Here is a 14,413-nt window from a genome sequence, read left to right as displayed (position 1 = left end):
GAATCCTGAAAAACTAGTGAAATATTTGGAAAAAGTATGCTGTCACCCTGGCAATTCCAGAGAGACACAAATCACTGCAATGTGCTGGGGCCTGGCCCGTGCTTACTGAGCCCTGTTCAACACTATTCAGAACCCTCAAGGGGAAGAGGAGGTCTGTGGATCTGACAACAAAATGACAGGCACTGTGGCTACTCCAATCCTGGCGACAGGCACTGCAGCTGAACCAGAGAACCAACCTGTGCCGGTATCAATCGCCCCTATAAACAAGAAGAAATCTTGGAAGTGAAAGTCAGCTCGTTTAGTAAGGGATGATGAAAAAGCAGGGCCATCATGAGAAGAGGAAGAGCTCATAAAAGGGACAGTAACCACCCAATCCCTATCCCTGAGTGAGCTGCGAGATATGCAAAAAGATTTGTGCTGTCGTTCAGGCAAGCATGTTGTCACCCGGCTGCTCTGATGCTGGGGTAATGGGGCCAGTAGCCTGCAATTAGAGGGTAAGGAAGCCAAGCAGCCGGGATCCCTTTCTAGGCAAGGGGGCATTGACAAAGTGATTGGAAAAGGGGCACAAGCCCTCGGCACCTGGAGGCGACTCCTGTCAGGTGTGAAGGAAAGATATCCCTTCAGGGAAGATGTTATATATCGCCCAGGCAAGTGGACCACCATGGAGAGAGGTATATCCAGTACCTGAGGGAATTAGCCGTGCTGGAGGTGATTTATAGTGACCTGGACAACGAGCAGTTATCCAAAGATCCAGATGAAGTCAAGTGGACACGACCCATGCGGCAGAAGTTTGTACGGAGTGCACCATTGTCGTATGCCAACTCATTGGCAGTAATGACCTGGAAAGACGGGGAGGGACCAACAGCGGATGAATTGGCTGGCCAGCTCCAGCAATATGAAGAAAATATTTCTTTCTCCCTCATCTTGGCTGTGGAGAAACTATCCTGGGAGGTCCAGCAACTCAAAGAGGATAGGTGCTACACCCCACCTGTATGGACCAGTATCTCAGCTATTAGGAGTCAGCGTTCTTCTGCTCAAGAGAGAGGATATAGAGGATGCACACCATGGGGCACCCTATGATTTTACCTGCATGACTGTGGCGAGGACATGAGGAAGTGGGATGGAAAACCTACCTTGACCCTAGCAGTACAGGTACGTGAGTTACAAGGAAAAACAATCACACAAGGGGGTTCTTCCAGGAAAATTGCTGCTCCGGTTTCCAGTGGACAGTTCCCCAGATGGAGGAAAAGGGCTGATCTTGCTCCTGATTTTAATGAAAGAGCTCCTGACTCGTATTTACCAGAAATAAGTAATGAATACTATGACCAGGACTAGAGGGGCCCTGCCTCCAGCCAGGTGGAGGAAAGGGACAACCGGGTTTACTGGACTGTGTGGATTCAATGGCCTGGCGCATCAGACCCAGAGGAGTATAAGGCTCTAGTGGACACCGGTGCACAGTGTACCCTAATACCATCAAGCTATAAAGGGGCAGAACCCATCTGTATTTCTGGAGTGACAGGGGGATCCCAACAGCTAACTGTATTGGAGGCTGAAGTGAGCCTAACTGAGAATGAGTGGCAAAAGCACCCCATTGTGACTGGCCCGGAGGCTCCGTGCATCCTTGGCATAGACTCCCTCAGGAGAGGGTATTTCAAGGACCCAAAAGGGTACCGGTGGGCTTTTGGTATAGCTGCCTTGGAGATGGAGCAAATTAAACAGCTGTCCACCTTGCCTGGTCTCTCAGAGGACCCTTCTGTTGTGGGGTTGCTGAGGGTCGAAGAACAACAAGTACTGATTGCTACTACAACAGTGCACCAAAGGCAATATCGCACCGAGACTCCCTGATTCCCATCCATCAATTAATTCATCGACTGGAGAGCCAAGGAGTGATCAGCAAGACTCGCTCACCCTTTAACAGTCCTGTATGGCCAGTGCAAAAGTCTAATGGAGAGTGGAGACTAACAGTAGACTATCATGGCCTGAATGAAGTCACGCCACCGCTGCGTGCTGCCCGTGCCGGACATGCTAGAACTTCCATACGACTGGGAGTCAAAGGCAGCCAAGTGGTATGCCACAACTGATATCTCTAATGTGTTTTTCTCAACCCCCTTGGCAGCAGAGTGCAGGCCACAGTTTGCTTTCACTTGGAGGGGCGTTCAGTACACTTGGAATTCATTGCCCCAGGGGTGGAAACACAGCCCCACCATTTGCCATGGACTGATCCAGACAGCACTGGAACAGGGTGATGCTCCAGAACATCTGCAATATATTGATGACATCATCATGTGGGGAAACACAGCAGAAAAAGTTTTTGAGAAAGGGAAGAAAATAGTCCAAATCCTTCTGAAAGCTGGGTTTGCCATAAAACAAAGTAAGGTCAAGGGACCTGCACAGGAGATCCAGTTTTTAGGAATAAAATGGCAAGATGGACATCATCAGATCCCAGTGGATGTGATCGACAAAATAACAGCTATGTCTCCACAAACTAGCAAAAAGGAAACACAAGCTTTCTTAGGCATTGTGGGTCTACTTTATATTGTTAAATATTCTGCTTATTTATGTTCTGAAAATTAGTCTAGTTTGAAACTGCAGAGCAAAATGGAATAGAAAATACTTTCACAACAGGATTTTTTTTTGTTTGGAACCTTTATAGGAGAAAGTCTTTGGGATTGAGGGGTTTTTAATTTTTTTCCCTAGAATTGAGTTCAGAATTTGCAGTTGTTCTTTCAGTTATAGTGTGGACTGGTCTTTGGGGATTACTTTTTTTTAAGATCAATTAAAAAAACTCTTACTTGGGATAAACTAAATGGAAACAGATCATTATCTCTAGTTATAAATGCAATCCTAAAAATTTTTAAAGCATGAGACATATTTTAATACCTTTCATGAAATAGGAAATACTAATGAGATTTAGTTTGCTGAAGTGTTATAACAGAGTAGCAGTAAATCGTAGTGAAATGTATGGTATTGATAGTTCTATGAATCATCAATAATAACACTTAACTAATTGCTGTAATATACTGTTGGAAAGACAGAATTAAGTGTTCATATGTAGGACTTGTTTAATCATACTGAAGATGAAATTAGTGAACTGAAAGTATCAACTCCATAGCATGAAATAAGCTCTATGTCACATTTAATGCACTACTTATTCTGTGATTTTGTTGTTCATATAGTAAACAGCAATTTGCTGTGATACAGGTTCTCATCCCTGAAAATAAACTGCTTACTGGAAAATTTTTAATTGCACTGTTGGTCATGGTGAAAGCATTGTTTGTGTTTGTAGTGTAGAATCAAAGAAAAAAAAGAGTTTTAAAGGGAACTGTGCAGGTCATTTTGTCTTCCGTGCTCAAAGCAAAGTGAACTTCAAAGTCGCATTGGTTTGTGCAAGGCCCTGTCTGGTTCAGCTGCATTTTCACATGCCATAAAATTTACTGTGACATTAATGTAATTCACATGTATTCCTGAGACACTAATTTAACAGAACTGAAACTGAGCAGTGAAATGATCACTATAGCATTTAAACTCCTGATTTCACAAGTGTAATCCTAGTTGTAAAAGTTGGTAACAACTGTAATAGCTGTAATATATTCAATGAAAAGCAAGAAGAAAATGATGTAAGATGTAAATTTAATTTCAACCATTTTAATTTTCAAAACATTCCACTTACAATACTATGTAAATTCTGTGCAAGACCTGCTTGGTGTTCAAAGAATGAAGCTAGAGGACAGTGATGTGATTGATTCCCCCCCCCCCCCCCCCTTGCCTAGCAAGGCTTAAACAAAAACCTTTTGTTATGACTTAAGGCTGCCTTTATGAATTTTGGAAGAATACTCAGAAACCTGAAAAAATACTGTATATAAATCAGGCATCTAGAATAATAACTCCTGGATGCTTCTGATTCTTATTTTTATGTGAAATTATGAATATTTATGTATTCTGCTACCTGTTCCAAATTCTTCAAAGAAAATAGCGTAAATGCTTGTGGACCTTTGTCCAATCCTTGAATTTCAAGGAAATTATCCTAAATTCATATGTTTGCATGTGTGGAATTAGCTGCAGTACAGTTCATTAAAAGACTGGAAGCAAGACGTCTTAGCATGACTGGCCATAAGCCAGGAGCACTGGGAGACTGCCAGAGAGAATATTGCATGGATTTTTAGTGAACAACAGCATCCATATGACTCTGTCCAACCATTCCTTCATAAATGGCAGTTTGTGAGGACAAGGACTATGGTCTTAACCTTGAGAATAGGTCAAAGATACTGACTTGTTTAGGCTTGGCTTCACTTTGCAGAAGTATAGAAAAGAGGAGGTTGCAGAAACTTCTAAAGATCGTGCTGTGACTAAGATAGCTGGTTTTGTTTACTCATGTAGTCAGAGAAAGGATAAATCCACGTAGTGTTTTTCTAGTTGGGTTATTCTTTCTGTTTATATTTTGTTTAATCTTCCATGAGAAATCACTTTTGAAAATGCATTTGTCAGAATTACTGCTTTCAGGAGAAGAGGAGCATATTTAGGTACAGTTACTAAATTATAATTTACGTATACAGTAGCTAATATTTCTTCTATGATTTTTCTTTCATAGGGAAAATTGTCTTTGAGTGCCCTGCAACAGTAGATATAGTATGGAATTATGTTTGTGTCTTGTTTTCACATCAAGCAGGCTTTTATCTTCTTATTTTGAGTAATTAGGGTAAATTCTCAGTCTACCTGCAAAAGCAGTCTCAATGACTTCAAACAGGAAAGAGTTGAACACAGCTTTGCAGCCTTGGAAGGAATGAATATCTATCCCTAATATAAGCCCAAATTCCAGTGTATATTTTATTATGTTTTTAATTGTGAGGAGGAGTTATTCAATTGAAAGTACCAGAGCTTTTATATTCTGGCTGCATGTAGTGTTGTAGTGGTTCTGTATTCTTGAGGTCCAGCCTCATGGGCAGACTAATTTTAACTTAACTGGCTTGAAGATTCTTCTTGGTAGTGTTCATATGTTCACTATCATAATCCCTAGCTTGCAGAGGAAGTTCCCTCAGTGTTTGATAAAGATCATAATTTAATAACATGTCCAGACACCCCAAATAGCTCCACTCGAAAGAAATAAAGGCCAGCATCCTTCTCAGTAACCATATTCCCCACATTTGCTTAATTTAAATGGAGCTACAGATGTTCAAGGTTTCATATTTTTGTTATTCCTATTATGCTTATATACTATATAAGCATTCATATAATAGGTAATATATATATTTTGAATAAATTTTATTTTTTTTATTTACATGGGAAATACAAATAGTTCTTGTTCTGAGAAACATACTTTGAAAAGGTTCAAATTAGAAAACAGGTCGTTGATGGGGAGAAGGAAGATGCATATCATGTTCTTCTACTTACAGGGAGTCTGGCCTAGGACTGGGAGTATGAGACACTGGTAAGTGCTAATTAGGATTAGTGATTGTTACAGAAGGAAACTCTGCTCGCTTGACAGTGAGCACTGGATGATCTGAAGAAAATATGGTCAGAACGTGGTCAGACTCTGCAGTGCTCTTTTGTATTTTGGTTTAACTGAATTGTCAGTATCTGATATCAGTCATAACCATTCTTGTTCAGTGGATGACTCTTTCCTTCCTCCTCTTAAATATGCAGTAGTCCAGACAATGCTGCGGAGGTCTGTTCTGAAAAGGTTGATTAAAGTCTTGTATCCAGCCTCCCGTTCCTTACTGGGCTCATTAGTAAGGTGCTTATGGTATTTACACGATGTTCATCTAGACTGCATGGTCTGGATTCAGACAAGGCTTGACATGGAAAGAGCACTTTTGCTGACAAAAAATTTCTTAGCGCTGGCAAATGGAGGGCAGATGTAGGTTCTTTATGGTTCTGGACTCTTCTTCAGTAGACAGCAAAATTAGACGTGAAAAATTGCTACTCTGTCTGAGGAAAGTGAAATTAAGCCAGGAGGCTTTCTGGAAAAAACGATGAAGCCTAGTAATGAAGAACTGCAAAGGTCAGTCAGGAGTAGCTCTCACTGTGGTCCTGGTAGCACGTTACCATCTAAGGAACAATATTGTGACAGGGATTCAGTATGCAGGTGGTGTTTTTGTCCTTGCTAGTTTTGAATGACTGCGTAAAATCCTGTCCCTGCATTGATGAGATCAGCTCATCAATGAAAAGCTGCTGGAGCCACACCTGAGCCCTCTGGCAGCATCACAGTTTAACACCTGGGCGTGCTTCACAGCCTTAGTGCTGTCCCCCTGGGTGGAAGCTGCGTGGAATCCCACTGAGGCAGTTCAGTCCATGGCCTTGGATCGCTTCCAAATTCCTTGCTGAGGCTAGAAATTCCGCCCCCCCCCCCCCCCCATGTATTCCACAAGTTAGGGCTGGCCAAGACACTACTGCCAGTTGTTGAGGAGCTGTTAAATGTTCTACTCTTCCCTTTAGCCTCCTGTCTGCGTTATAGCAGTGATGTATCTACCTGATCATGAAGTCCAACAGGTTAAAAGAGAGTCCATCTTTCAAGAACGTAATCTAAGTCAAGGACATTAGAGATGCCCTAGTCTGTTAGTCGTGTTCTGTTGCTCTCCAGGTAGACCCAAATTATAGATAGGGACTGTCTTTCCTATGATATCACAGAAAACTTCTTTTTTTCTCTCCCCCGCCCCAGTTCCCTCTCTGGGTTCCTGTAGGATCTGGGCTTTGTGCTGCCTGTTCCCGTGAAGCCTAGGCGGCAGGGATGAGACTGCCTGATGCATGTGCAAAATGATAGCTTGGGGCTGTGGAGGTTTTTGAGAGGAAATGCTGGAATCAGGGAAAGAAAGGGCTTTGAGTTGGGGGTCTGTGTGTGGAGGTAGAGAAATGAGACCAGCTGGGCCAGGAACAAGAGAGTGAATAGTCTTCTCAAGTACTGAAAACTAGCTGGAGGTTGCAGAGAAGATGGAAAGACAGGTCTGAGCTGCATGGCAATGCTGGGGTGCTATAGGCAATTTTAATTCTTCTGTGTTTGCAGCCTCTTGAATGATGGGGTAGAAGGAGGGCTGTACACTTCATAATATTCCAGTGTAATATTTTATGTGAATTTTTATCTTTCACGTCAAATCACTAAATGATTTGGGCTTTAAAGGACATACATAGTTTTTCTCCTTGTCAGAAACAGCAGAGTTTTCTTATCATGGGGAGAGTTTGTATGTATAGTCTGCCTAAGAGCTTTCCTGTGGTCAGTCATAGGCTGTGAAGAAAACTGCATGACAGTGCCATCACAGACTGCAAGCGTAATGACAACTGTGTGCTCACAAACTACATATAAAATATTACCTTCTCTTTTTTAAAATGGAAATAAAATATATTTCTTCCATGGGGAGAAAGAGGACCACCTACAGGAGAAGTTTACCATGCATTACAATGCTTTTTTGGAAAGTGATCCAGTGCTGTGGGAATGAAGGTTTTAGAATTAAATAAAGTAATTTGGAAGAATGAAAGACACCTGATTATATGATTACCATTATTTCATGCATAAGCATAGATTAGTTTGAGAGGGGGAAAAAAAGAAAAGAGCATGCTATATTGTGTGCATAGTTCATGGAAAAAGTTTCAGTATTTTTCCTCAGAGTTGCAGACAGAATTTACTGGGGCAGAAAGTTAAAAATCTTGCTTCTGAAATTTTTAAGTTTATGATTCTTGTCTACAGAGGTGGAATATCTTAGAGAATCTTGTTGTAGAGGATAAGCAGTGCTCACTTCAGCATTCAACTTTATCTTTTGTATTTAAAATATCAGTATCTGTTACTCTCATCTTTTTTTGATTTTTATTGAGTGGAGTATCTTGCTTACATAAAAACAATCAGAAGCTCTCCTGGTCTGCATTAACATATAATATTTATATGTGCTTTATTCACTTCCTTTCGAAAGTTTAGAGCAGAAGCTCTGCTGGAGTTTGCATAATGGATAATACGATAATGACTAAGGCAGAAGTTTCATTATGGTAGAAATCTAGGATACATTTCAAGGCTTTTGGAAATACCTACAATACCTTTCACCTTCAGTTTCAGATGGCAGCAATGTGATTGGAACTGAAGAGAACAGTTTTGACCGGAGCTATGTAAAAAAGAAATTGGAACACGGGCTTTCACGAATATGGCAGGTATGTTTTTTGGTTTTGGTTTTTTTTTCCTAAATTTTTATCTCCCCACCCCCCCTCCCCACAGTATTAATTACAGTTATATTTATACTAATCTTAAAGAAATCTCTCCAGGGATTTTTTTTTTTCAAAGTGATTTGTTTTGAGCTAAATATACCAAAACCATGGAAATATAATTTCCGTGACTCAGTTACTACTTGGTCGCTATGCTTGCAAACTCAGTCAAGATACCAAAACATAGTAACGTGACTTTCAGCCTGATTCCACTTCTCCCAACCTGTGTGCTGCCCCACAATCTATTTTCTTCTCATGTGCTTTTCTCTGTTAGCACAGTCATACTGCTTTATGTTTCTGATATAACCATAGCTGTGGAGAACCTGAAGTCTTGTGAACCTGCCTGGTTTCACAGTATTTCTGGTCTGACTGCTGGATCAGTTTGATGTTCAGTGAGACCCCAAATGTATGATGAAAAAGCTGTAAACTTTTTACATGACTGAATTGTAATCCAGAGCTTTGTTTTTGCAGTGAGAGTAAAGCATCTAGGATTGAGCTTGTGTTATAGAGTGTTAAAGAAACTGATTATAATATTATTTTAGAAGTCAATGAGAAATCATTCATGTTACAGAAAATGGAGTTCTACTCTAAATCTTAAAAAGAAGTTATAAGTGCAAACAAACCAAAAAGTGCTAATGAGCCAGGCATCTGAGCCTTCACCTTTTTGTTTTTAGTGTATTAAGTATACAAAATCTTGTTTGTGTTTTGTAGGATGTTCAACTGAAAGTGAAAACATATCTTCTGGGAACAGATCTGTCCAACTTCAAATATGATGACTTCATATTTGTACTTGATGTTATCAGCAGGTATACTGATGTGGTCATAAGACCACTTAATACATGTGCACAAACTTGAACTCTGATAAGACAGCACAGTTAATTAAGGCTGATATTTACATTCTGATGACAACTTTGTTCATATCTACTGATAGTTTGAAGAGCACTACTTCTTTATGTGGGAGTTTATGAGGATGTATTTGGGAAAGGTAGCGTAAATTGCTTTGCTGCTCAAGTAGTGCTTAAGTGTGATATGATTTCAGTATTGTCCACCTTTTAGGATTTCAGATGTGCAGATCTGACAATTTTGATGTTTCTAAAAGCTTTTAAAGGGACTCCCAGTCAAGAGCAGTAAAATACTGTGGTACTGCTAATCTGTACAGTATTATATCCTTCTGTTTTGGTAATAAAATGATGGATTCAGACTGTGAGTTGTACAGCTTGCCCTGTGTAATGGGATCTCAAAAAGACATTTATTTTGCTTATGGCTCTCTGTCTCTATGTATATGGGACATTATGATAGGATTTGGAGGAAAATGAGACATGGACTTTTGTGGAATGAGTAAAGTGTTTGCAACTTAACATTGGGGCTCTGTTTTTATGGAGATACATGTACACTCATGGTAGTGATTGAGGCTTGTAATTCAGGTTGTCATTATTAATACTGGAACAGCAGTATTAATAAATCAGTAAATATATATAAACTCTGTTTTATTGTTACAGGCTGATGCAAGTTGGAGAAGAATTTTGTGGCAGTAAGTCTGAAGTTTTGCAAGAATCTATCAGAAAACAAAGTGTTAACTATTTCAAAACATACCACAGGTGAGACTACTGTTTGTGCAGTGGATGAATCTCATAGCATTTATTTTTGCTGGGTTTAACTTTCAATGCTTTCCGAAGGAATTCCACTGCATAATGTTCCTGCATTGAGGTTGAGAGATTGTGGAATATGTTTCATGATGAGAATAGGGCTCTGAACCCTGGAGAAGGGGAGAGGGTGGAGAAGCCTTTGCTTCCACTATGGTTGTGGAAAACTCTAGTTCTGCAGCAGGCAAGCCATATAAATATGAAAATCTTTTTATGTAGAATTTCAGTAGTTTTTCAGGCTGCCTCTTAAGCTGTCTCCTGGGATACTGAGGGTGAATGCCTCTGAAGTCCATACTTCCTAGCAAAATTGTTACTTTTTCTATGCCATTACATAAAAAGAGCTGATCATGTGTGACTATGAAATGTTTTTTTCAATATGCGATTTTGTCTTATATCAAATGAGATGTTTAGAGCTGAGTCCATCCTTTTGAGTCATGTTTTCATATTTTTTTCATTGGCAGTATCTAATTATGTTTCAGTCAACTCTACTATCGTAACTGAGGCCAGTCATGTGCTGTCATGTGCAGGCAGTCTCTGGCCTCAGATATGATACATGGCTATGACAGCTTCAAGTCTTCTCTGTCTGTTTGTTTGTTTTAATTGTCTTGATTTCCCAAATGTTTTGGTTTGGATGATTGACAACTCTTTCATTCTAGTTATCTAGCATTTATCTTCTTTCTGGGTGTAAAAAGCTAGGAAGATATGAGAAGAAATACAGCATTCCTTGCTTTGAGAAACTCTTACTTTCCTAGTCTTGATCTGTTGTCCTCTTGTTGTATGGGAGCTGTCATACAACTAATACATGCAAACCCATTTGGTCTGAGAGTTTCTGCCTAAAATCCATAAAGTATGAAAACTATGACAGGAGAGCATGAGACAGTGTCTAAATTCAGAAGCTGAGAATGTGGTGTGTAATTTCTTCCAGCTTTGGTAGTTTGTAGCTAGGATTTCTTTTGGGACATTTGATGAAGACCTCAGTTCCCGTTGTCTGAAAAGCTTGAGCCTTGATCAGATGCACATTACGTCTTGTCAGGAGATGAGTTGACTAAGATGCCATGCCACCTATCTTTATTTCTTGAAAGCATTTCTGAACATTGAACTTAATTTCGTGAAGTGATTTGGAAACTGAGCTTGCAGCTCTAGGTTCAGAACAGCTGTTTTGGTCTACCTAACTGTCTTTTACTACACTGACCACGTAATACCTTATTTGGTTAAGTAAATATCGTTTTGACTGTTATGGTTTTGCTGATGTTTAAAGGACCTATTTAACAGCTTAGGATATCAGAGGCTAATTTTCTGAATTATCTTTGAGTAAAATAAAGGTTAAGGAACATTGATGGAATATGTATAGAAATAATTTTTTTAAATAACTTGTGTTTTTTACTAAGGTTATGTTTCTTGTAATTCTGGTGAAAATAAAAGGAAATACTTACTGATATGACTCAAATTATGTGAACCTTTTAATACTTTTTACATGTTTTATGCTGTGTGGGTATTGTGAAGATTAATTGGCTGATGTTTTCATCGTCAGAAGGAAAAATATAAAAAACCCTCTCTCCCAGCCATATTCCTCAGGTTGATTTATATAAAAGCTTTAAGCATCTTGCCTTTTCAGATCAAGTTAATGTGGCTTTCACTCCCTTTGTGTATTTAATTGGGCAGGGGGGGGAGAGGGGGAGAGGGGAAAGCTAGTGCTTTTAAGGATTCATTAGTACATAAAAGCTACATAGACCTGAAATGCTCAGAGTCCAGGAGTAATCAGTTCTTTGACTGTATAATTTGAAATATGTGGCCTCCTGGGCAGTGTGGTGTTTTAGAGAACTGCCAACATAGAGAAAGCATTCAAACTAACTGGTCATGTCATTCAAAAAGTGTAGAAGAGCAATGTACTACTGGAGCATACACGAAGCCTTTTTTGTGTAAAAGTTGATTATTTTGAAAAATTAGAATGGGCTTTTGGCAGAGAACATCAGGAAGGCGATTTTTGGAATGCAATTTACTTTTTGTTCTGATACCTTTGTAAAAAGGTGTGTCTGATCTAAAGCTTTTCAGAGAATGAATGTATCAGACCTTCCACATGTGCCACTTTCTAGGCTTGTATGCTGATGAAAATTAAGAGCATTTGTTCGAGTACTTTGTCAGTGCCTTGATTTCAGCTTTGAAATGATACAAAAACTGGTGCTGTGTGGCTTTTAAATGTTTGCTTTCTGCTGACTCTTTCTCCGTAGTCTTCCTCTCAAATCTGTAACACTGATTTTCACAGCATCTCTATCTGTTGTTTCTGTTGGCTTTACTGTGAGAAGATCTGCAAGCTATGGGTACTCAGTGCCTTGAAAATAACACTTGAAGTCTATTTGCATTTAACTGGTGAATTTAAATAGACACAGCAAACTGTAGTCATAATTCAACACATTGCTCATCTCGTTGAGGCGAAAAAAATTTAATTGTAGTGGTGATTATAGTTCGTTATTGAAATAGTGGTATTTCTAGAATATTTTACTGCCTAATTAGAAACTCAGTGCATAATTTACCAACTGCTACTTTTTAAGCAAAACAGTATACCATATATTAAGAAGAAAAAATACAGCAATATGACCTCAATAAGCTGTCTTTTCCTAAATGAGTTCCTGCTTATGTGGCAAAAAGATTTTCTTTAATAAAGGCATTTCTGCTTATGGCTGAATGGAGGCTTTTCTAATGATTAAAAACTAACAGAAACAATGCAGAGATATAACGGCTTGATTACATTTCCCTAGTATGTTTTCTATATTAGTATCAAGGTAAAGTTAAGCTATGAAGAAAAATACAGCTTAGGAGATTAATAGCCATTTAACTTCTTTCTTCTCTGAAAAGTTGAGATGTCTGTAGAACATCAGTTCTTTCCACTTCCCTCTGCTACCTGTTGGCTTCAGTGTGTTTGAAAGAAGCATCTATCTTGTGTGGGCTCACAGAAGCTGTTGTACTGCCAATAGAGTGTTTGTATATATTATATTGCTTTCTGCAGTTCACATAGAGGAAAAAACGTCCAGTATTCCTGCATAATCATAGATGTTCCTCTATACTTTCTAATAGTTTTGACAAAAGAATTTGTTTCCAAATTTTGGAGATTGACATTCTTTGAGAATTTCTCCAGAGGTGTCATAAAACATACAATGTGTTAGTAACCACAGCTTTTAGGTGGTCTGTCAGTTGAAAGAACGAGTTCAATATCTGTTTTCAAGTGTGACTTTTTATACAGTTTTTTTAAGGTGTTTTTCACTGCATAAGTTAAATAATTGTATACTTCCTGATTTACTCTTGCTGCCAATTAAGAGTATTCATTTGTTGTATTTCAGAACCCGTCTTGAAGAATTAAGGATGTTTTTGGAGAATGAGACCTGGGAACTTTGTCCTGTTAAATCAAGCTTTAGCATTCTGCAGCTTCATGTACGTTCTATGAATAACACATACAAATATACTAATGTTTTAATAGCTAGGAGTCCAGGTGTTCTGAGAAGTGGTAAGATCCATGAACTACTGTGCAAATGTTTTTAATAGCTGCTAGAAACGCCTAAATTTCATTTCATGATATTGGAAACTTAAGATTCAAATGCTTTTAAAACAGTACTGTTCCTGTTTCAGGCAAGTAGAACTTTACAGAAGATGCTAGAGTTGTAAGCATCATGTTAGCCTTTATTTTTCATGTTTTAATGTGCTGTTAATACGTTGGTTTTCCATTTCTGAATTATTTATCTGAGAGTAAGGTGCTAAAAGATGAGTGTCTAAAAGTAGTCATATGAGCGCTCACTAGCTTGTACCCATTTTGGCATCTGTTTCTGGAAACATAGGTCATACTGGCTCATTTGGAAAGGAAAAAAAAAAAGTTAATTCTTCTGTGGTGAACTCCAACTGAAAGCAAGTAATTGATGTGCTCACCTCCTGTCCTAAAGTGGTTTTTGTGAAGTTTAGCACGTCGTGGGTGAATTTCACCTGTTTTGCCAAATGAAACGTGGGTGCCTATGATTAAAGCTATCACTAAAGTGCAAAAATGGATACAGCTGAGCAATCTCAAGCAAAAGATAGTTTTGCAGCTTCTGTAGAGTTAACTGTAAAAGTAAGCAAGAGGCTACTGGGGCAGTAATAGCACGGAGGGGAAAGGAAGGAGGACTCTCAGTAACATCCAGTCGCAAAAGAAATAATATTTTTAATAGAGAAATGGGATTATAAATCCATACATACTGCTCAAGGGACTGGAGCAGCAGAAAATGGCAGAAAGTAACTGATTCATTTAGACAAACAGATATCTAGCTTTGCAGTCCTTTTAGCTGCATACGTTTTGATCTTTAAACCTTTAAATAAATGATAATGTACATTTTGGCATTTATGAAGATCAATAGCTAGAGTTTAATAGATAAAAACGATGTCAACTGAGATAAGTCAAGGTTTTTAGAAAAAAAAGTCTAAAATCATACCTTATGTGGCCTACTTAGTCCATATATTTGCAAAAATCTGCACTCAGTCAACAGAAACTTCAGGTGCAGTGGGTTTAGAAAGTAATAGAACTTTTTAAAAATAAAATATTAAGAAAAAAATTTCAACGTTAGTAAGTTAAT

General features: G+C 38.8%; 1 protein-coding gene across 3 annotated transcripts in view; it reads left to right on the top strand.

Annotated features, from left to right (window-relative positions):
* Window positions 1-14,413, top strand: part of VPS50 (VPS50 subunit of EARP/GARPII complex) — a 103,942-nt gene that overhangs the window by 43,168 nt on the left and 46,361 nt on the right. For all 3 annotated transcript variants that reach the window (XM_072854260.1, XM_072854258.1, XM_072854259.1), the window contains 4 exons: window positions 8,030-8,127; window positions 8,890-8,984; window positions 9,678-9,776; window positions 13,157-13,247. In XM_072854260.1, the coding sequence (XP_072710361.1) occupies window positions 8,030-8,127; window positions 8,890-8,984; window positions 9,678-9,776; window positions 13,157-13,247 (383 nt within the window). The remainder of the gene's footprint in view (window positions 1-8,029; window positions 8,128-8,889; window positions 8,985-9,677; window positions 9,777-13,156; window positions 13,248-14,413) is intronic.

Source organism: Ciconia boyciana, chromosome 2 (genome assembly GCF_034638445.1).
Source record: "Ciconia boyciana chromosome 2, ASM3463844v1, whole genome shotgun sequence".
NCBI classification, from domain to species: Eukaryota; Metazoa; Chordata; class Aves; order Ciconiiformes; family Ciconiidae; genus Ciconia; species Ciconia boyciana.
The sequence above is the reverse complement of the archived record's forward strand: the minus strand, read 5'-3'. Positions and strand labels throughout refer to the sequence as shown.